Raw genomic sequence first — 23,266 nt, 5'->3', positions numbered from 1 at the left:
GGAAGAACGAATCAATCAGGTGGGCTAGTTTACTTACAGGTATTCCGGCATCCGTGTATATACCTGGCCAGCTGGCAACTGATTGAACATTCCAATTATATATTCAGCTATATAATGAAACACATCTTACCTGTCGGCCCACTTATGGGATTCGAACCCAAAAGTTTTTCTTGCCGATACCGGGAATCGAACCCAGTACGCCTGGCGTACCAATACCAGACTCGCGCCAGCCTATCCACTAGACCACATCGGCGCTGAATCTGAATTCATTAATTCAATTTTCTATATTTAATCCGACTTGCGAATTGAATTAAAACATGAATTTCGAATTAGGAACCTGATTCTGGATGTTCAATCCTGGAAACTGTCAAGCTTTTTATGTTTGAATTCTGCGAAAAAATTGAAGTTAAAAAAACTTCGAATCTGAATATGAAATAAAAGCTCGAGATGGTTTCAAGTTGTTTTTCACATCCAGAAATTGTTATTGAAAAATTGAAAATCCATTACGAGTTTCGAAAACCACGAACCAAGTTTGGAGTGAAATGCAAAACCAAATTTAGAATTCAATAATTTTTTTCAAACGATGATTCGAACCAGACTGGATACAGAATCCGAAACATGAAAACTCATATGGAGTTTTGATTTTGATACTACGGAACCAGAACCTCGAAAATTAGTTGAATTTTATTTGAATTTTAATATCAGAAAAGAATTTCAATCAAAAAATGAGCAAATTTGAAAAAAACTATTAGAATTCTGAACCTTCAAGTCGAGAAAGTCAAGAAGGTAAAGAAATTCAAAAAATTTAGAAAAGTCAAGCAAGGCAAGAATCTCAAGAAAGTCAAGCAATCTTGAAAGTAACAAAGTAAAAAAAAAGTCAAGGAAGCCCAGAAAGCCAAGAAAGTTAAGCAAGTCAAGAAAGTCAAAAAAGTCAAGAAAGTAAATAAAGCAAAAAAAAATCAAGAAAGTCAAGAAATTCCAGCGAGCCAAAAAAGTCATGAAAGCCGAGAAAGTCAAGAAAATCAAGATAGCCAAGAAAGTCGAGCATGTTAAAAAATCAATAAATTAAAGAAAGTGAAAAAATTCAAGCAAGTTGAGAAAGCCAAACAGTCAAGAAAGTCAAACAAGTCAAGAAGGTCATGAAAGTCAAGAAAGTCAAGAAAGAATGCAGAAAAAGTCAAGAAAGTCAAGAATGTCAAATAAGCCAAGAAAGTCAAGAAAGTCGAGCAAGTTGAGGAATTCAATAAAGTCAAGTAAGTCAAAAAAGTCAAAAAAGTAAAAAAAAGTTAAAAAAAGTAGAGAAAGTCTAATCAAGAAAGCCAAGAAAGTCAAAAAAGTCAAGATAGTCAAGTAAGTCATAAAATTCAAGAAAGGCAAGAAAGTCAAGCAAGTAAAGAAAGTAAAAAAGCAAATAAATTCAAAAAAGTCTAGGAAGTCAAAAAAGTCAAGAATGTCAAGAACGCCAAGAAAGTAAAAAATGTCAAAAAAAACCAAGAAAATAAAAAAAATTTAAGCAAGTCAGGAAAGTACGGCAAGTCAAGAAAGTCAAAAAAGTCAAGAAAGTAAAAAAATTCAAGAAAGTCGAGAAAGTGAAGAAAGTCAAGAAAGCCAAAAAAGTCAAGAAAGCCAAGAAAGTGAAGTAAGTTAAGATAATAAAGAAAATCAAGAAAGTCAAGAAAGTCAAGAAAGTCAAAAAAGTCAAGAAAGTCAAGAAAGTCTAGAAAATCAAGAAAGTAAAAAAAGTCAAGAAAGTCGAGAAAGTCAAGAAAGTTAAGAAAGCCAAAAAAAGTCAAGAAAGCCAAGAAAGTAAAGTAAGTTAAGAGAATAAAGAAAATCAAGAAAGTCAAGAAAGTCAAAAAGTAAAGAAAGTAAAGAAAGCCAAGAAAGTCAAAAAATTCAAGAAAGTCAAGAAAATCAAGAAAGTCAAGAAAGTCAAGAAAGTCAAGAAAATTTAAAAAGTCAAGAAAGTCAAAAAAGTCAAGAAAGTCAAAAAAGTCAAAAAAGTCGAGAATGTCAAAAAAAGTAGAAAAAGTCAAGAATGTCTAGAAAGACAAGAAAATCAAGATAGTCAAGAAAGTCAAGAAAGTCAAGAGTTTCCAGAAAGTCAAGTAAGTGAAGAAAGTCAAGACAGTCGAGAAAATCAAAAAAATCAAGAAAATCAAGAAAATCAAGAAAGTCAAAAAAGTCAAAAAAGTCAGAAGTAGGCGGTGACCCGATGGCATCGCACGTGTTTGTTTTTCGTTCCAGTGAAAATTATTAATTATTTCTTTATTTAAAAAGAAATTTTGTGGAAATCTATTTCAAAATGTTTTTAACGCGCAGACGGATGTGTGTACAATGATTAAAAATCGAAAGTTGCTCCTGAAAGCTTGTGGTGTTGTTTTTTTTATGCTGCATTAAATTTGCTTGGAGCGAATGTGTTGAAGCCTGTTTATGCTGCTGGGCAAGAAAAATTAAAGAGTGGATCTTAAAGCCAGTTAAGCCTAGAATTGGTTTCCTATTAATTTTAGGATTTGCATTTTTAGTGATTGTGTTTTGTACGTCCAACAAATGAAATGCTTTTATTAAGTGAAGAAAGGTAGTCGTGATGATTCGGTTAAAAAGCTTGGGGCAGTGGTTATGTTTGGAAATGTTGTGGGAAGGTTAGTTTTCCGGGAAGTCCTTAACTAATAGTTCAAGGCGTGCTATGACAAAAACAATTTGTCGTTTCTGCTGGTGGGCCGCTGAAAATTGCTGAAGCCAATTAATGGCTAAATGATAAGTATCTTTTCATAATAGTTCAAATTTGAGTGATTTAAATATTTTTATATTAGTTTAATATTTAGTAGTATTTAAGGTATCTATAAAAACTTTAAAGATTAGTTTTGTTTTAAGTTAACTCAAGTTTTATTTCAATTTTGTTCTATTGCATATGAGCTAAAAGTGTACATCAACGTGGAAGTTCCACGGTGGAACTGAGAAAAGACTGAGCTAAATCTGGGGACTGAAGGAAATGTACAATTAGATACAACAAATTCTTTCTAAATGAAAAGTTATTATTTTGATTATAGAACATAAATGGTGACCCGTTGATCAATATTTATCTTCTATATGAAAGCTCACTTTATTTTCTTAAAGAAAGATTGCTATATTGATTGCTTAGAAAACCTTTCGAGTTCTAAACAGATCTCGAAAGGTTTATTTTGTACTTATTTTCTCTTTGTTCTTTTTTCTTTTCAAGAGCGAGCAAAGGCGCTTTATCCTTGGTCGATGACCAGAAATGATTGAACACAGAAATCCAAAACAGAAATTATAGCTTAGCAATTTCCAATCCTTTTATTTACTACACCAATTCTTCAAAATCTTCTATTCTAAGGTTTTGCGATTTCTGTGTACAAAATAAATCATTTCCAACCACTGAAGAATAGTCCCTGCGATTGGCGAAATCACTATAGGTACATTAAGCTTGGTTTCTTCATCAAGGAGCATTTTTCTTAGCATGCTTCCAACGATACTGCCCATTTGAAACGTATGGTACTGGTGGTCCACGTTTCTTCCTGTTCCTGTGTTCCGGATGTCTCTGCGTTCTCTGCTCCATGGTAGGCCCAACCACTTTGTGTTTTTAATTATTTTAATATTTTTATGTTAAAATGATCAAAAACATGAACTAAGAAAAGAAGAATAATAACACATTTTATTATTCTTTGGGACTCAGACATAAGTTCTGGCTATGGAAGTATGATTAGTGATTAGTGAAAGTCAAAAAAGTCAAAAAAGTCAAGAAAGTGAAGAAAGTCAAGAAAAACAAGAAAGACAAGAAAGACAAGGAGGTCAAGAACGTCATGAAAGTCGAGAGAGTTAAGAAAAAAAAATTCAAGAAAAAACAAGAAAATCAGGAAAGTCAAGAAAGTCAAGAAAATCCGGAAAGTCAAGAAAGAAAAGAAAATCAAGAATGTAAAAGAAGTTGAAAAGTCAAGAAAGTCAAAAAAATCAGAAAAGGCAAGAGAGTCAAAAAAGTCAAAAACGCCAAGATAGTTAAGAAAGTCAAGAAAGTCAAGAAAGTCAAGAAAGTCAAGAAAGTCAAGAAAGTCAAGAAAGTAAAGAAAGTCAAGAAAGTCAAAAAAAAGTCAAGAAAGCCAGGAAAGTCAAGAAAGTAAAGTAAGTCAAGAGCATCAAGAAAAGCAAGAAAGTCAAGCAAGTCAAGAAAGTCAAAAAAAATCAGGAAAGTCATGAAAGTCAAGAAAGTCATGAAAATCAAGAATGTCAAGAAGGCAAGAAAGTCAAGAAAATCTAAAAAGTCAAGAAAGTCAAGAAAGCGAAGAAAGCCAAGAAAGTCAAGAAAGCGAAGAAAGTCAAGAAAGTCATGAAAGTCAAGAATGTCAAGAAAGTCATGAAAGTCAAGCAAGTCAAGAAAGTCAAGAAAATCAAGAAATTCAAGAAAGTCAAAAAATTCCAAATAGTGAAGAAAGTCAAGAAAGTGAAGAAAGTCAAGAAAGTCATGATAATTAAGAAAGTCAAGATAATCAAGAAAGTCAAGAAAGTCAAGAGAGTCAAGAAAGTCAAGAAAGTCAAGATACAAAAGCAAGTCAAGAAAGTCAAGAAAGTCGAGAAAGACAAGTAAGTCAAGGAATTCAAGAAATCAGGAAAGTCAAGAAAGTCAAGAAAATCAGGAATGTCAAGAAAATCAGTAAAGTCAAGAAAGTCTATAATGTCGAGAAATTCAAGAGTGTCAAGAAAATCAAGAAAGTCAAGAAAACCAAAAAAAGTCAAGAAAATAAAAAAAATCCGAAAAATCAGGACAGTCAAAAAGATCAAGAAAGTCTAAAAAAAAATAAGGAAAATCATGAAAGTCAAGAAAATCTCAACAGTCAAAAAAGTCAAGAAATTCAAGCAAGTCAAGTTAGTCAAGAAAGTCAAGAAAATCAAGAAAATCAAGAAATTAAAAGAAGTCAAGAAAGTCAAGAAAGTCCTTAAAGTCAAGAAAGTCAAGAGATCAGGAAAGTCATGAAAGTCAGGAAAATAAGGAAAGTCAAGCAAGTCAACAATGTCGAGAAAGTCAAGAGTCTCAAGAAAATCAAGAAAGTCAAGAAAGTCAAGAAAATTTGGAAAGTGAAGAAAATACGAAAATTCAATAAAATAAAGAAAAACAAGAAAGTCAAGAAAGTTAAAAAAGTTAAGAGAGTTAAGAAAAGCAGTACACAGCAAAAAAAGTGTTGTGATATTACATCAAATACCTGCACATAACTTGAGTCGCAAATGGTACCTAATATTACATTTTCTTGATGTACCCGGCTGTTGATTAATTATAGAATTATTTTTGTACCGCAAATGCAAACCTGCCGAATCTGCCTAAAAAGGAAAATTTATCAAATTATATTTGAAGCTATGGTTTTGCTTACATTTTTATAACATTTTGGTTGTACTTACAAGCCAAACAAATACAGCTGAGGTCCGTAATCCGTTTCTTACTTTTTGAAATGAATAACATTTGAACGTCAATTGAGGAAAACATTGACTACTTGATGCGATATCACATAGAAGGTTGTGATATTACACTACACGACATGTTCGCATTCGCGTACGTCGTTTAGATGTATTATAACAACAAAAAGCCCTAAAACTACGTCGTCTCCAGAAATTACATCATTCAGCGTTACATTTTTTTTTGCTGTGTAGGGTCATGAAAATCAGGAAAGTCAAGAAAATCCAAAAAAAAATCCAAAAAGTCAAGAAAGTCAAGAAGGTCAAGAAAGTAAGAAAAAATCAAGAAAGTTATGAAATTCAAGATAATATGGATAGTCAAGCAAGTGAGGAAGTCATGAAAGTCCAAAATAATCAGAAAAGTCTTAAAAGTCAAGAAAGCTAAGAAAGTCAAGAAATTCAAGAAAGTCAAGAGAGTCAAGAGAGACAAGCAAATCAAGAAAGTCAAGAAATTCAAGAAAGTCAAGTAAGTTGAGAAATTCTAGAAAGGGAAGCAAGTCAATAAAATCAAGAAAAAAAACTGTGATTCGTTTTCGAGGTTTCGACATCAGTTATGAGTTAAGATTGTTGCTACAATATTTTCAGTTGTGTTAAAATGACAACAAATTTAAAGTGGCTCCAGGGAATTTTTGTTGGTCCCTAAGTGCTTATCATAGCGCAGGTTGTGATTAAATTATCTTTCATTTTAGTTTTCCCTTTGACATCTGTCACAAAAAGACACCATCAGAAATGGGACTCCAGACAATTCGTTCGGACGTGACCTGCCAAAAAATAAAATAAGCAAAAAACATCACATCATCATTATAATTTTCCTCCGCCGTGGCTACACCATATTGTTCGGTTATTATCCTTCCTGAGCTTAGGGGTATCGATTTTGTTTACTCTAACCAAAAGCGCCACACATTTTGCCGCTTATAGTTGGTGTTGCTACAGAAGTGTTAAACAGATTTGGGCGTTTGCTTAGTAATTGTATCAATATTTGAACAGTCATTAGACGAAATGGGTCCCTAGAATTATGTTAATAATTTCAAAAGGAAACTTCCGAGGAATGTCTTCTGAGTCGCTTTGTTTCCTAAAACAATAAAAGTAAATTATCCGCTCAGAGAATTATTGGCTGTAATTCAAAACCGCCAAAACGGTCGCTAAATAGTAAACACTTATAAAGCGGTGTCGCAGAAAGTTCTGGAGGGGAAAAGCGACAAAAATTAATATCCTCAAATGAAACAACACGCAACGTGCGAAAGAAAAAACGAGGGAAAAGGAAACAAAACATAGGAAAAGAAATCTTTGTATCAAACAAACCGGTGAAAGAATAATAAAAACACAACGACTTCCGCAATCAAATCGCGAACTTTTTTTTGTTCGGTTTTGGTTATTTTTCAGGAGCTGATGTTGAAATTGTTTGTCGAGATAGTGTTTTTTTTCTTTCCGATTTGGTCTTGAGCAACAAGCTCAAGTGATCCAGCTAGTGGGAAAATAATTCCCGTTTTTTTCAGTTTAGTTTTTCTTACAAGGTTAAAGTTTTTCTCTTGAGGAGTACTGCCTTTAGGGAAAGAAAATTTTAACAGCCACTAATGAAAAATGTGTCTGTTTTGAACCGAAAGCGAAACTTCTAAAGAGAAAGGCAATAAACTTCTGAATATGTTATAAAACATGGAACATGGCTCAGAATAATTAGAAGAAAAATCATTCTAAGCATCAAAATGGATTCAGAATAGACCTTAAGATGAATAAACAACAATATTCGAGATCTGAAATCAGAATTCAGTGTCAGAACTCAAAAATCACAATTCGAAACTAAATTTTAAAATCACATTTTAAATGAAGAATCAATATTCTGTCTTAAAAGTAAAAAAATTGAAATTCATGAAAAAGCATTGATATAAAAATTTGGAATTAGCATTTTAAATCCAAAGCCCATCCGATTCAAATTTAAAACTGCAATAAATTTTCATCGATTTCTCTTTTATTCGATCGCCATTAAAAACGCAATTTTTTTTCTGTCTCAAACATACTGATAGCATACGAATTGTCTTAGCTGATCAATCAGTCATAAAGTTGCTCAAAAGTAAATAAACCCGATAGCATCTAATGGGAGCTATCGGATTTTTCGGCCCAAAGAAAGAAAAACGGCGACCATTAAAACCACCCATCGAATTCACGTTTTCTGTTTTGCGAGCCGATCAACCTTGACGCACTGTGGGTAAAACTGAGTAAAATTATCAAAACAGTAAAAAAAATATAATCAGGTTAAATTTGTGTTTCATAAAATACAGGTTTTTAAACTTATCAGCACATTGTTTTCCATCTGCCATTCGGACATAACTTAGCGCCTGCCAGTTTTCAAAGAATGATGAATTTCTGAAATTCTTCAACTTCTAAAAAATTCTACCTATCAAATTGGCTCCCCATTTGTTCCACCAGCCGTCCATAGTGAGTCGATTCGAAGAAAGAACCGGTGACAATTCAGCCGAATAACTACCCCGGGGGCCCTGGGGTCAGCCACTCGTGCCGGAGCCCACTCTCTGGAGCCACCATCCGACTCGCTTGCCGCTTGGATACTTTGCAGGAGAGAATTGACTTCCACTTTTGATAGGTCCCCCAATGGCAATTTTATCGGTCCATAATTTCGACAGTGTGCTTGTTCCTGACTGTTGCGCTTCCGGCAAAAGTTGTGAGGAGGCACATTTTTCGACGACGATGTTAAGCACAAGCGTTTCCGTTTGTTTTCTTTTTCGTTAAAGTTGACCAGTGCAACACTGTATCATACTTTTCCCTGGAGGCAGTAAAAGCACACGCTACTGGACGAAGGAATGGCCAAGGGGGGAGTTGAAGATTGTCACGTTAATCAATTAGTCGGGCGTTGAGTGTTTTATTTGATGCCTGTGATGTCCCAACTTTGAACTTTAAAATAACTTAATTTGTTATTTTTGTTGAATAAACTAATTCCAGCAAAATAGTTAGTAAATACTTAATGAGAACTTGTACCCACATAACTAAAAGTTCGAATACCACTTGAGGAGTGAACTCATTTGTTCACATTAACTATATACAATATTTTGAAATGCCTACCAGCCTACTTATTCGATGAAACTATTCAATAACGATTTCTTCGCTTTCATTCTTTCCTCCAGGCTACTCGGCAGCTGCGCTTCTTGCCATCATCTTCGCCATCCCATTCGGCATGCGGATGCTCATTCACCGGGACTCGGGCCGGTGGCGCAACTTTGGCCAAGCCTTCTACTCAGCCCACCTGGAGCTATTCCTCGGCAATGGATGTCTCGGTAAATTTGTTTTGATATTTAAAAAAATGTAGATTTTAATATTTTTTTTTCTTCTAAGGGGTCGGCGTCCTAATGCTGCTGGTTCTCACCATCGAGCGGTACGTTTCGGTGTGTCACCCGGGACACATCCGCCGGATCTGCCCGCCGAAAGTGACCGTCGCCCTCATTCCGGTGCTCACCTTTCTGATCTACCTGCCCTCGGTGCTGCGCGGGGAGATCGTCAAATGTGTCTTACAATCCGATGGAACAATAATGTATCATAAGCGGGATAATATGAAATTTTTAGATTCGTTATTTTATGCGGTAAGTGTGTTTGAGGTTAGGATAGCATTGAACCCATTTTGTTGAGTTTCTTTTTATCCATCCTCCTGTAGATATACAAAGTGATACTGGAGATTGTGTTCAAGCTGGCGCCAACGGTGCTGATCGCCGGCTTCAATCTGCGGATAATGATCGTGTATCGACGTACCTGTGATAAGCGCCGCCGGATGACGCTGTCCCGGATCAACACCAAAGACCAGCACGAGGATCCCCGAAAGTTCGCCGAGGAGCGCCGGCTGATGATGTTGCTCGGTATGTTTTGAAGATTTATTCTGCAGTCTGCTCTAGTATTCAATCTGCTTTTCTTATCCACTCGCAGGTAGCACATCGCTTCTCTTCCTAATCTGCGTATCCCCGATGGCACTTCTCCACGTAACGCTTTCTCCGGAACATCTATCCAGTTATTCTTTTCAGGTGAGCTTCAATTATCCAAATAACAATTAAAAATAATACTTGATAACCATTGATTTTCCCACAACCACCAAACAGCTATTTCGGGCCCTTGCCAACCTGATGGAGCTGATGAACTACTCGCTCACGTTCTACATCTACTGTCTGTTCAGTGAGGACTTTCGTAATACCCTCTTCCGGACTATTCGGTGGCCCTGGTTCGAGAAGCCCCTGTATCAGCGGGGAACGGAGGTAAGAATTCTACGTTAATTTAATTTTGAATCATAACTTATGATTCATAAGGACACCATTTTGCTGAGCTCTGAAATGTTTACTGACTGAAGGTTCATATCAAAGAATACAAACTCTACAGGTCCAACCATATCTAAGTGCTCTTTTGTAAAGCTCGTTTCTCGATAGCTCGATAGTCAACAAAATAATAACCAATGCAAAAATAGTCCACCTCCAGCCTATTGAGATAAAATCGCAAAAAAAAAAAAGTCGAACGTGGCCTATAGGATAGCTTTCATGTCTTCTAAGCTAGCGGTCATGAGATCGAATCTCGGTACCGACATACTAAATAGTACATCATACCCTTGAAAGATGTGCGACTTACTTACTAACTCTTTTAATACCGATTAAAAAGAGCATAAATTGGCGAAATTAACTTATCCAAATTCTTTATCCAGATTAACTTATCCAGATTAACTTATCCAGATTCCTAAATCGGTTATTAAAATGAAAGTAGGATTCAGTTTTTTATGTGAACTCAAAGATTGAACGCCATAACAAAACATCATCAAAATCTTACACAATTGTATTTTACTAAGCATTATGGGCTCTCATAGCTTGAAAGCGCCGATGTGGTCTAGTGAATAGGCTGGCGCGAGTCTGGTTTTGGTATGCCAGGCGTACTAAGTGGCCGATAAATAAGATGTGTTTCCTCTTATAACTGATTATACACGGATGCCGGAATACCTGTGAGTAAACTAGCCCACCTGATTGACTCGTTCTTCCAAAATATACCTACATCAACATAAGACATTCATCCATAACAGTTCATACGAAGCCATGGGGTCCGGGTATGATGTACGCGTTGCATTGGAGATTTGTCGGACCTAATGCGTGTGATCACATACTTAGGCAGAAATTGCGGTGAATCCGTGCACCCATGGTGGATAACCAACATACATACATACATTATGGGCTCTCATAGCTTGAAGTTTCTCACATAACTACGTCAATCAACTTGTAATTTCTTTTTCTTTTTAACGCTGTCGATGAGCTGTTTATAATCTTAACTCGAGTCCAATTGAGATGTTTGTAAAGAGCCTGTATTTCTGAAGTGAGATTTCACCACCGTGAGTATCTGTGTCTGCCTCATTGAGTCTCATGAAGCCCATCTGCAGGGACGTTTCTCGGCTTCATTTGAAAAAATGGGTTATAAATCCGAGGCTTTACTCTGATCTATTTAGAGTGAAAAAAGTTGGAGGTACCAAATACAAATTGATTGAGACGTAATTTTCGATACATATATTAAAGATCAGCAAGTCAATAAACAGAGTTCTGCCATCGATGTTCATCCCAACATAAATCGCTACAAGTTTCACTTCATTTCAAATACCAGTTCCAGTCACTTGGGCAGATCTTCGTACTGCTTTAAAAGACCGGAAAAACACTATCAAAAACGTGTTTCTCCCAACAGTTGTACTAACCCTTTTAGCACCGAACAACGATATTTCGTTGAGGCTTGTAACCGGTTGGTTACAAATCGTTTGATTTTTGTCTCCGTTTGTAGTTTTGAATGTTTAGCTCTAGAGAATTCATGTTCCTTGTTCAGTCTGACACCAAGATAGCACCACAGTAGGCTACATTTGCTGCGAGCTGCTGTCAAAACGGTAACATCACGTCAGTCCTCTTGCGAGATAGTGGGGTTAGCTACAGGCCTTGCGAGTCCGTGTCTGCAAATAATACAAGCAAAGACCAATGAACAACAAATTTCGGGTGGAAATCGGCTAAGAACCACGCGACGAAAAGGGACCAGTGATTAGAACTGGGAACATGGAACTGCCGCTCCCTAAATTTTATGGGTAGTACACACGTGCTCTCCAAGGAAGAGAAGATCCGCAAATTCGACATCGTAAAGCTGCAGGAGGTATGCTGGAAGGACTCCAGGATAAGAACGTTCCAAGATGGTCATGCCATCTACCGGAGCTGTGGCAACACGCACGAGCTTGGAACAACTTTTATAGTGATGGGGAAGATGACGAAGCGCATGATCGAGTGGTAGCCGATCGACCCACAAATGTGCCAGTTTAGAATAAAGGGCCGATTCTTTATCATCAGCATCATCAACGTGTACAGCCCTCACCTCGGAAGTCCTGGTGACGACAAATACGAAATATACGCGCAGCAAAACATGATCGTCATCGGGGATTTTATTGCTCAGTCCGGCCAGAAGGAGGAATTCAAATCGCCAATTAAAAGGTTCAACGCGCTCTAGCTGACCAACGAAAACGGCCTCAGACTTATAGATTTCACCGCCTCCAAACGAATGGCCGTACGTGGTACCTTTTTCCAGCACCGCTTCCCACACAAGTACACATGGAGATCACCTTACCGAATGCAATCACAGATCAACCACGTTTTGATAGACTGCCGAAACTTCTCGGACATCATCGATGACAGATCCTGTCAAAGCTTCAACACCGAGTCAGATCACTATCTGGTGATGGTGAAGATACTCCCCAAACTCGCTGTAGTGAACAACATACGAAATCGACGACCACCTCGGTTAAATGTCGCACGACTGAAGCAACCTGGGGTCGAGGCAGACTACGCGCAATCGCTCGAAGCATCGCTGCCGGCAGGGGCTTGACGGAGCAGCTCTCGAGGACTGTTGGGATACCATCAAGACAGCCACCAACAGCGTTGCGGAGAACGTCATCGGGCATGTGGAACGCACTCGACGGAACGACTGGTTCGACGAGGAGTGTAGGAGTGGTGATGGACGAAGAAAACGCCGCACGGGCGGAAGTAGTGCAAAGAGGCACCCCTCAAAACGTGGAAAATCACCAACAGCGGGGGAGGCAGCGAATTCGAATTTTCTAGGTGACAAAGCGCCACATGGATGAGGAGGAGCTCGAGGAGCTGGAGCATCTGCATCGTTCCCAAAAAACATGAAGGTTCTATCAAAATCTCAACGCAAACCGCAAAGGCTTCGTGCCGCAAATCGAAATGTGCCGAGATAAGGACGGAGGACGTGAGGTGATCAAAAGGTGGAAGCAGCACTTTGATGAACACTTGCACATGCAGGAGACCAGGGTGGTAGGGTAAGGTACATTCCCGGCGTAGTTAACAGCGTAGAGGAGCCACTCCCAACGATGAGTGAGGTTAAGGAAGCTGTTCGCCAACTGAATAACAACAAATCTGCTGGAAAGTACGGCATTGCAGCTGAAGTCATCAATATGGACCCGAATAAGTTGGCCGATTGCCTATACCGGTTGATGATCCGAATCTCGGACACAGGACAGCTACAAGAGGGCGACATATTGGACTGTGAGAACTACCGAGCAATCTCTGTCCTCAATGCCGCCTACAAAGTGTTGTTCCGAAACCTTCTCCGCTGCCTAACGCCTCAAGCAAACAGATCCGTGGGATCAGGCCGGCTTTATGAAGCGACGATCTTCGACGGACCAGATCTTCAAACTACGTCAAATCCTAAAAAAAATGGGTTAATGATTAATACGTCCAAGACGAAGTAAATGCTGGCCTGCGGATCCGAGACCGACCGAACCCGCTTGTCCAGTGGTACAAAGATCACGACCAACGGCGCGACGAGCTGGAGATAGTGCCGTGCCGAGCCGTGAGATTCGGCGGCGAAATATCAGCGGAAGTCGTGCCAACTATGGACTCCACAAGCAACTGCGGTCGAGAAGACTAAGTCCTCACACAAAGTGTAACCTCCGGAATTTGGTCCGTTGGTTGGCTATTACAGAAGACGCTCCTAAGACCAAACCCATCGGGCGTTGCTATTTCGGTCGGTATTTAGATGATTGGTTGCGTTTTTATCTAATTACTGACTTTCGTAAACATTGTTGCCATCCAGGTTGGTATCTGTGTTTGTTTGTTTTCTGATAGCGATGACCGGCTGCGTTCCAACCGGGTTGCTACATAAACGCATCCTGTAACAACCTACTACTCAAATGCTATAACTCGAATCAATTTAGCGACTGTTGGTGCGATGATGGGTTGATAGATATGTTGCTGAATGTATTCGATTCGAGGTTTAACAACCATGGGTGGGCCTGGTCTAAAGGTTTGTTTCATGTTTAACTGGATCCATTTTTGGTCCTTAGCTAATTTCAGCTGTAGTTCTTTACTGTCAAATGATCACAGTGTTTGCTATTCTTCTCTAAGTCCGTATGTGTTTGTGCAAGTTACACACAGATCAGCAATGAACTGGCTTGGAACTTTATTCTGGTTGTTTTTGCAAGAGTATGAGTTGATGAGTTTTACCGTTTTACCTCGTTCAATGCTTTATTCGAAATCGAAGGTTGCTTTGAGGCAAGATAGGTAGAGAAGAAGGTAAAACATTGCGCTTAACCTCAATCGACAGAGCCGTGTAAACGCAGGGTCAAAAATAGTTATGGAATTTCGAACGATATGTATGGGATTTGAAACAAAATTACAATTTATGGAAAATTGCGAGGTCTTATTGTTCAAATAAGTATACAGTCGCATTTTTTGAAATAAAATGTGTTGAAATTAGTAAAATTTATGTTCTAATGCAGGGGTGAGCAACCTTTTGAACCAACGGGCCAATTTAAATTTTAAATCTTGTCGGCGGGCCGCACTTAACATTACTTTTTTTTAAGAGTCAGCAGAACTTCACGTCATTTTTTAAAACTACAAATTTGTGGCGAAAACATATCTGATAACGGAAAGATAAACCGAATTCACGTGTTTAAAAACATTATTCAACACGACTTTTTAAATACCCGATATTGAAAAGGTAGGTACATCCGTCACTAAATCTTTGTCAATTATACTTTTTCTCAATTTTTCAATAGTCAATCACCTTTTTTTAGAGTTGGACGTTGATTTGCTTATTGACTTTTCTTTGATTTTTTTTCCATAATTAAAACTTTACCTCGAAGTCTAGATTTTTTTCGAACAAACAGTGAGAACCTCGTTTTTTTAAATTGAAGTTCTGTATTGGATCATTGCAATGAGATGTTAAGCAAGGTTTTTCGAAATCACAGAAAAATATTTAAATTCATATATTTTTAAACAACTATTCTCAGAACTACATTCTTGGTTCTAGAATTTTTATCCAGATTTTCATAATTTTTAATCTTATTTAGATATCATTGGGATAGAATTTCTAAGGCAAAGTGAAACAGCTCAATTCATCGATGTTTGTTATAAATTTTCAATTAAATTTTGAATGTAAAATCGGGCACTGAATCCGAAAATGAAATTCAAAAAAAATTTCAGTAAAACAGTTTTTGAGCTATGTTTTAAATATGAATATTTGGAAAAATAAAAAAAGTTCTCGTACATACTTATTCTCAAATATGACTACAAAACAACAATTTGAAAAATCTCTTTTTTATATTGAAGGTGAATAAATTTGTTATCGCTCATTTGATCAACAGTATTGTTGAAATTAGAAAAGATGTGATAGAAAAAATATTTAAAAAAAAATGCATTTTGATTATTTGACAGTTTTTGACTCAATGGTAACATTTTAAAAATCTGATTTGCATAGACCGTAAATCTCAAATCAGTTGAAAATTGAAAAAGTTCTGGTTATTTTACCAAAACAGTAATATTTGAATTTTTGAACAATTTAATGAACCGCAGTGTACTAATCTTAATATGGAAAGAATTTAACATGATAAATCTCACTCACTTGCTTTTTATGAATATTTTTGTTAAAACTTTAATTGAGATAAATATTTCACAGGATGACTGCAACACGCTTGAACTTAAAATAAAAAAAAGTTACTGCAGTTCAAAGGTTGTATTTTGGCCACAAATTGTCGTCTAACTCGTAATGAGTACATTTTACGCAATGCATTTAAAACGACAATTTGCGGCCAAAATAGAACCACTGAACCAAGATATTTAAATATAAGTACAAATAACTCAAAAATCGTTTTACTGAGATTTTTTCGAATTCAGCGCCCGATTTCACATTAAAATTGATCTTCAGCTTCCTAAGTTCAAAAATGCTGTAAACAAGTGTAATCAGAAATACGAAACATTACGTTATGGCAATAAACAAAATTGCATTTATGCCTTGAACAGAACATAATAAATGCTTAAATAGCCAGAAAAAGTGAACAATCTCAAAGATTGTGGGGAAAATGCAGATAAGTACATATTTTGATCAAGTCACATTAATTTTCCATTAATTTCCTGAAAAATAGTTAAGGCATAACAATTGAAAAAGCTTCGCGGGCCGCACGAAAGGGTCTTGCGGGCCACATGCGGCCCGCGGGCCGCGCGTTGCTCATCCCTGTTCTAATGCTTTCAATATTCTGACTACGAGACAGTACACGGAAAATAAAAAAAGGTAAAATTTACCTTTTTGCGAGGTGAATTTTTTCCACCCCTCTTTCGAGGTAAATTTTACCTTTTTTTCATTCACCTAGCAAAAAGGTAAATTTTACATTTTTTCAATTTACCTAGCAAAAAGGTAAATTTTACCTTTTTCGCATTCACCTAGCAAAATAGTAAATAATACCGTTTTCCCATTTACTGATTTAAAAGGTAAATGCTGGTTGGTTGGATTGTTTTCTTCAATAAGAATTAAAAAAATACAAAATTCTTTCAAAAATGATATTTATTGGAGATAAACAGGGACTGGTAATTCGGCTTCGCCTTCTTCTGAGCCGCTATGGCCGCTGAATGCACCTGCGTTGCGTACATTCATGGCCTCCTCCGTTCGAATAATCCGGTCAGGTTCGGCTTTTCCGGCTGGAGGATGACGTGGAATACACCTCAAAGCTCTATGGGCCGATCTGAAACAAAATCAATAGTATTATGACGAGAACCAGCACAACTAAATGATATTTAAGAACACTTACCATTCTATTCCGATTTTCACATATTAGGCACAAAGCAAAACTTGTTCCTAAAATGACAAAACAGCTTAACCTCAATGAACGGGTTCGGCGAATAGTTACTTTTTTTAGAAGAATTGTACCGTTTTGTTTAGCTCAATCCAGGTCAATTACACCTCGCTACGAGGTAAGTTTTACCTTATTTGGATTTACCTTTTTTTCTAGGTGAATTATACTTTTTTATCGAGCTCAATTCACTTCGCTACGAGGTAAGATTTACCTTTTTTGCATTCACCTTTTTTCTCGGTGAATTGTACCTTTTTTCCAACCTCGATTCAGGTAAATTTTACCTCACTGTGAGTTTCACCTCGAAGAGGTAGAAGTTACCTTTTTGGCTTTCACGAGCGTTCACCTTTGCTAACTCGGTAAATTTTACCTTTTTATTATTTTCCGTGTATTTTTTTTGGAAATTTAGCAATATTTCTGCAAAACATTCGAATTTCGGAAAACATTTTTGCAAATATAATTGTTAAGATTTGCTAAAAAATTACTTTTTGCAACTTGTAATGAATGCTACTTTATTTTAGGTCCAACAAAATTTAAAAACAATCAGCTAATAGGAATTTAGCAAAAAGCAATTTTTTTAACTCAATAAAAAATCCACGTAAAAAATATGTTTTTCAACCGCATAAGTGCTTAATGAATTGTAAATACATTGGTTAACATTTTCATATTTTTTGCAGAATTTTAAAATGAGTAGTTTTTCTAGAAAACCAATAGTTTAAAAAAATTCCATACATTTTTGTGGAATTTCTATAACTATTTTTTGGCTGGCCTACTATGCAAGCAACGGAGTAGCATACCTAAAGAATCTAGCTATCCTGGCTTTGAGGCAGCTAAAACGAAGCAAAACCCCTCAACATGGCCCGTCTTCAAGAAGCAGTATGTATTCGAGGCAGCGTATCCGAAAAACGAAATGAATGACGCAAACTCATCTCAGACAGCTCGATTCTCGTATCTTTTTCTTTACCCCTCTTTGCACCTTACGTTGCGCTAGCCTTTTTTCTATCAGTTGATCACCCAGGTAGTAAATCCTTTTTATGGATTGTGTTCCAAGACTCGGCGAGCCACCGCGTACCCCAGTATTCTACTCTGGGTCCATGAGTGCAATTGATGACTCATGATATTATGTACCCCTACACCATAAAGTCCACCTGGGTTCTCTGTCCATCCATAATTCCCATCCGGACCTGCAACGAAGGCTATACTCGGGAGACCATGCTCGCGCAAAGCGCTTCACGGCAATACTCGTTTTTTTTTTTTTTTTTTTTTTTTTTTTTTTTTTTTTTTTTTTTTTTTTTTTTTTTTTTTCCCTGGGATTTTCATCCTGTAGGATGATTCATCCCTTATCCGTCGTGGCTTGTGTACAAAAAAATTATTATTATTTTTTTTTGTATTTTTTTTTTATTTTTTTTTGTATTTTTTTTTTGTATTTTTTTTTTTTTGAAGAGGTAAGAAGGAAAAGGATAGAGAGTATTTGGCTAAAGAGAAGATCTTGTACTTTTTCAAGATTTATGTTGAAAGGAAAGTGAAAGATAGTGGACAACAAACATTTAATCATATTTCAGTGAGAAGTTTTGATTTTTTAAGAAATTGAATTAATTTTTTCTCTTCTTCGGGGCAGTTGGATAGTATTTGGCGAAGACTGGGGGAGAGGGAACAAGAAGAACGAAGATGTTGGTATATGAGGCAAGAAGTCAGAATATGTTTAATAGTTATTGGAGTTTGGCAGGAGGGGCAGGTAGGCGAATCGTCTTTAGTTATGAGATGCACGTGGGTGAGCCTTGAGTGCCCAATACGGAGTCGGGTAAGGGCAGTTCTTTCAACTCTGCAAGGTCTATCTAGCCAGAGTTCGGTAGTATTTTTAATTTCACGCAGTTTAGCATGATTGTTTGAGGACCATTCCGTGTCCCAGGCCAACATAATCTTACTTTTGACAAAGCGTGTAGCATCTTGTTGAGGGATCGGGGTTAAAGAGGGAACCATTGTGGTACCAGCAGAAGCTAGTTTATCGGCGGCTTCATTGCCGGGTATACCTGAATGGCCGGGAACCCAACAAAGAGTGATATCGTTCTGTTGAGAGGCAAACTCGGAGATGTTCTGATTCCAGGGATGCTTTAGGTTTCCTGCGTCCAACGCTGCCAGGACGCTGGCCGAGTCAGAAAAAATAACGGTATTTGGTTTTGAGTTTCGTATGGCATCCAGCATGGCATAAGCTTCAGCACTAAAGACTGAACAGCTGTTTGGCAAGGGAAGACTTCGGTTTGATAGGCCATCGTAGATACCGCAACCAACATGGCCATTGTTGGCTTTAGAGCCATCGGTGTAGATTTGGGTAGACTCAGGGAACTTGTCCATAACCAATTTCCGGAAACAAGGAAGAATGATCAGCGACGAATCTCCTGCTTTGATCTGTTGTTTGAGCGACATATCCACTTTCGGGGCTCTATCATTCCAGTGTCTAAGAGATGGCCCGCTTCTAGGACAAACAGGGGGAAGTGGTTCACCTGTTAATTGAAGAATAAAAGAGTTAGTTCTTTGAACCATTGGTGAATTTATAGAACCACCATTTGCAAGAGATCTTAGTGCTTTGGAAGAGACATTCTTTGCGATAAGAAACTTCAGCGGTAGTTGTCCGCTTTCAGCCATTAGTGACGGAATTGGACTTGTACAAAAGGCTGAGCTAATGATACGTACGCATTCGTTGTAGATCGGTTCGAGTCTTCTAATTACTTCATCCATTGTACGGCTTACAAATCTAATACCATACAAAACGGAGGGAATAAGCCAGCCATGAAGGAACCGAAATAGGGAAGTTCGATGGGCGAAACTGGTTTTATTAGTTAGTATACGTAAGATGTTAATTTTGTTAGTTGAATTCTTTCTGATTTTGTTCATGTGGCATTTGAAATTGAGTTTGTCGTCAATCCAAATGCCCAGCAGACGTAGGGAATGAACAAGAGGGATGTTAGAGTCGTTTAGGGTAAGTGGGGGAAGTTTGCCAAGTTTCTTTCGGTTGGGTCCGAGATGTAGAAGGTTAGATTTAGCTGGAGAGAATTCAAAACCAACAGATGGAGCCCATCGTTCAAGCTGATTAACAGCTGTTTGCAATCTTTTGCGTGCCATTCTGGCAAAAGGGGAATTTGAAATTAGAATGACATCATCTGCGTAGACTAATGCTTTAATATTATTGGGGAGGTTTTGGAAAAGGGAGTTAATAGCAATTAGGAAAAGGGTAGGGGCTATGACAGAGCCTTGTGGGACCCCATTATGGACGGGTTTGATTTGATAACGGACATTATTAATAAGAACATGTATGAGTCGATTAGACAGAAAATCTTTGATGTAATTTAACAGCCTACCTTCAAGCTTCCAAGTTATCATCTGTTTTATGATGGCTGTGCGGTCGACTTTGTCAAATGCTTTTGACACATCAAGCGAGAGGACTTCAATGTGATGATATTGTTTCAAACAAGTGTCAATGATTGACTCGAAATCTTCAAAATAATCATCAGTCGACCTTCCGGCTCGAAAGGCATACTGCCGAGAATCGAGAATGTTATTTTTCTCCAGAAAGGTGTGCAAACGTCGATTTACCATCCGTTCCATAATTTTACCGGAACAATCTAAGAGAGTTATTGGGCGATAGTTGTCGATAAGATGGGGATTTTGCCTAGGTTTAGGAATGGGTATTACTAGACCTATTTTCCATTGGTCGGGAATTTTACCTTCGGACCATATCTTATTAATGATTTCAAGGAATGTTATTTTACCGGATAGTGATAGATTTTTGAAGCAGGGATAGCCAATATCATCGGGTCCGGCTGAGAGTCCTTTGACTTTGCGGAGGACAAACTCAAGTTCATTCAGTGAGAATAGGCTATTGTAATCTGATCTATCGTCATTCAAAGACGGATTTAAAGGTGGGTTAGAAACGGGGGAGATAGAGGAAGAGATAGAGGAAAAATGTTCGCAGAATTGATTGGCTACAGTAGCAGGATCGTTGATGTACTGTTTATTAAAAAGAAGATGATAGGTATTTTTACGTGTTTCTCCGTTAAGTGTTCTAATTTTTGACCAAAGGACTGTTGCCGGAGTGTTTGGATTAATTCCTTCTGTGAAGAGTTGCCAACATTTTGTTTTTGCGTCTTTTATGATTTTTTTGGCTGACGATCTAGCGGCTTTATAGTCCTCAAGGGCTGCAGCTTTGCGTGTGTCGTCAGAAGGGATTCTTCTAACAGCACGAAGCTTTTTACGTCGGAGTTTTACGGCGTCTCGAACTTCAGGGGACCACCATGGGACTGAGCTTTTGCCGGGTCTACCACTAGTTCGGGGAATATGTTTGGAACTGGCTTCTAGAATAGTTTTAGTGAATGAGTGTAAACTAAGTGGAGGATTCTGAGCGAGAGATCTGTCGACGTCTTGTTGATATCCATGCCAATCAGCCTCCTCATATTTCCAACGAGGTCTGGAAGCAACTTTGGGTGTTGGGTGTTCATATTTAATTAGTATGGGGAAGTGATCACTTCCAAAACTGTCATCGAGAGTGTACCAACCGAATTTGGGGCCGAGTTCCCAAGATACCAAAGTAATATCAAGAGCAGACATGTTACCTGTAGCGGGGTCGATTCTGGTTGGATGTTGATCATTTAGAATTGTGTAATTTCTGCGGATTGCTAGGTCCTCAATGAATGAACCTTTATTGTTAGTGTGGGTGCTGCCCCAACTGGTGGAGTGGGCGTTAGGATCAGTCATGACAATTACAGGAGATGGAAGCTGGTCGAACAGATCTTCTAGGTGTTCAGTGAACTGGTGATAGGACATTTGGGGTGGAATATATAGAGATACTGCAGTTATTTCAAAAGGTGATAGAACTCGGGCACAGATAGCTAGTAATGGAGTGTTGATGTTAATCAGATTGTACGGAATGTTATTTTTGATCGCCAGACCAGCTCCTTGTCTTGAGGTCTGGTCAGATACCACATGTAATTGGTATCCTTTTATCAGGTTTTGTGAAACATTCGAGTTGGACAGTATATCTTGTAGGGCGAAAATTGTGGGAGAAAAATTACTGAGTAAAATTTGAATGTCGGAAAGACGAGAGGTGAGTCCACGGGTTTTCCATTGAATTGCAAAATTCAAAAACTTTTTCAAAGTGGGTTGGTTTGGGGAGTGATTTTGGGTATTTCTATTTGTTGAAAGATTGGCCATTGTGTTGAAGATGATAGAGATGATTTGAAAGTTTTGATTTTGCAAAATATTCTGGTGAACTTACCGGTTTTGTGTAGATTTTACCTGTTTACTGTTTGGGGATGGGTTTATGGGCTGAGGTTTCTGGTTTTCCGGTCGTCGTTGTCTCTTCTTCTTCTTTTTGCTTTCGGTTACATTGTTGGTGGAATCGCTAACGGGAGAATCTTCGGATGATGCTTTCCAAGAACGTTTTGAGCTGGATACTTGGCTGGTGGTTGATTGACTGCTTTCCATACTGGCATCACTCGCGGATTCTTCAAGTGTGTCTTCTTCTTCCTGCTGTTGTTCCACTATTCTTCTGGTCAATTGAACTATCTTGGCTGTAAGAAGGGCCACTTGTTCCTGTAGTTGCTGAATGACACGGTCTTTGTCTTCAATGATGCTGTTATTTGGAGTTCGGTTAAGGCGTTGTTGGACTGAGCTAGCTGAGCCCTGTCGGTTTCGAAGCTCCTTGGCTGCCTCTGCATAGCTCAAACCAAGGTCGGTTTTGATCTTGATGATTTCCTGCTCGTGTTTGTAATTTGGACAGTCCCGACTGTTAGTGGGGTGGGTTTTTTGACAGTTGATGCAAAGTGGGGTCTTTTCACATTTGGCGTGTTCTTCTTGAGCTCCGCATACTAAGCATATGGCGGTGTTTTTGCAGTGCTTTTTGGTTTGACCAAAAACACCACACTGCAAACACAACATAGGCCTGGGATAGTACGGGCGTGTTGGTGTTTGTATGAATCCAAATCGGATGTACCTTGGCACTGTTGAGCCCTGGATGGTGAGAACCATGGTGTCCGTTGGAAGCTCCTTACCGTTGAGTTTTTTCATAAAACGGTATACGTTAACCACCCCCTGGCTGGCGAGATCTGTGGCGAGTTGATCATTGTCAGCACCGGCGGCCTCGCGGCAGGTGACAACGCATTTGGTGGTGTTGAGAGTGGGATGAAGCGAGATTGAGATAGGGGTGGAATCGACGAGTTGATTAACAGCCAAAAGTTGTTCGACTTGACGTTGAGATCGGACCTTTAGCAAATAGGCATTTCCTTTATCCACTGGATGTCCTCCGGCGATTTGACCAGCGGCAAGTTCGACGGTTTTAGATATTATAAACGGGTAGGCAGGAAGTTTGGCTGGATCGGTAGGTTTTAGCAGTAGGAACTGGACATCTCCGTGTTCCCTGTTTGGATCCATCCACAGAGGGATCTGTCTCCGGTTCGAATTTGCAGGATGTGGGGTACGACCCCAAGGGGGGGAGTGTTCCCCCATGATGGTTCAGACACTTAGCTGGCACTAGTAAAAATCAGACCAATTTCACAAGCTCGTAAATAATGATACTCGTTTATACGTACTACTCCAGCATATATACTCTGCCTCCTGTTACGATTTAAGACTAAGAACCTCTCCTCTGACAACTCGAGCTCCAGCCTTTACTCGTAACTC

At 38.3% G+C, this 23,266-nt stretch overlaps 1 protein-coding gene across 1 annotated transcript in view; it reads left to right on the top strand.

The window, feature by feature from the left end:
- The window catches only part of LOC129758424 (probable G-protein coupled receptor B0563.6), a 182,126-nt gene extending 170,168 nt beyond the window's left edge, over positions 1-11,958 (top strand). The window contains exons 4-10 of the mRNA XM_055755930.1: positions 8,595-8,744; positions 8,803-9,047; positions 9,119-9,317; positions 9,385-9,479; positions 9,555-9,707; positions 11,569-11,741; positions 11,802-11,958. Of these exons, the coding sequence (XP_055611905.1) occupies positions 8,595-8,744; positions 8,803-9,047; positions 9,119-9,317; positions 9,385-9,479; positions 9,555-9,707; positions 11,569-11,741; positions 11,802-11,958 (1,172 nt within the window). The remainder of the gene's footprint in view (positions 1-8,594; positions 8,745-8,802; positions 9,048-9,118; positions 9,318-9,384; positions 9,480-9,554; positions 9,708-11,568; positions 11,742-11,801) is intronic.
- The last annotated feature ends 11,308 nt before the right edge of the window (positions 11,959-23,266 follow it).

Source organism: Uranotaenia lowii, chromosome 1 (assembly GCF_029784155.1).
Source record: "Uranotaenia lowii strain MFRU-FL chromosome 1, ASM2978415v1, whole genome shotgun sequence".
Classification (NCBI taxonomy): domain Eukaryota; kingdom Metazoa; phylum Arthropoda; class Insecta; order Diptera; family Culicidae; genus Uranotaenia; species Uranotaenia lowii.
This window is presented reverse-complemented; position numbering and strand designations above follow the sequence as displayed.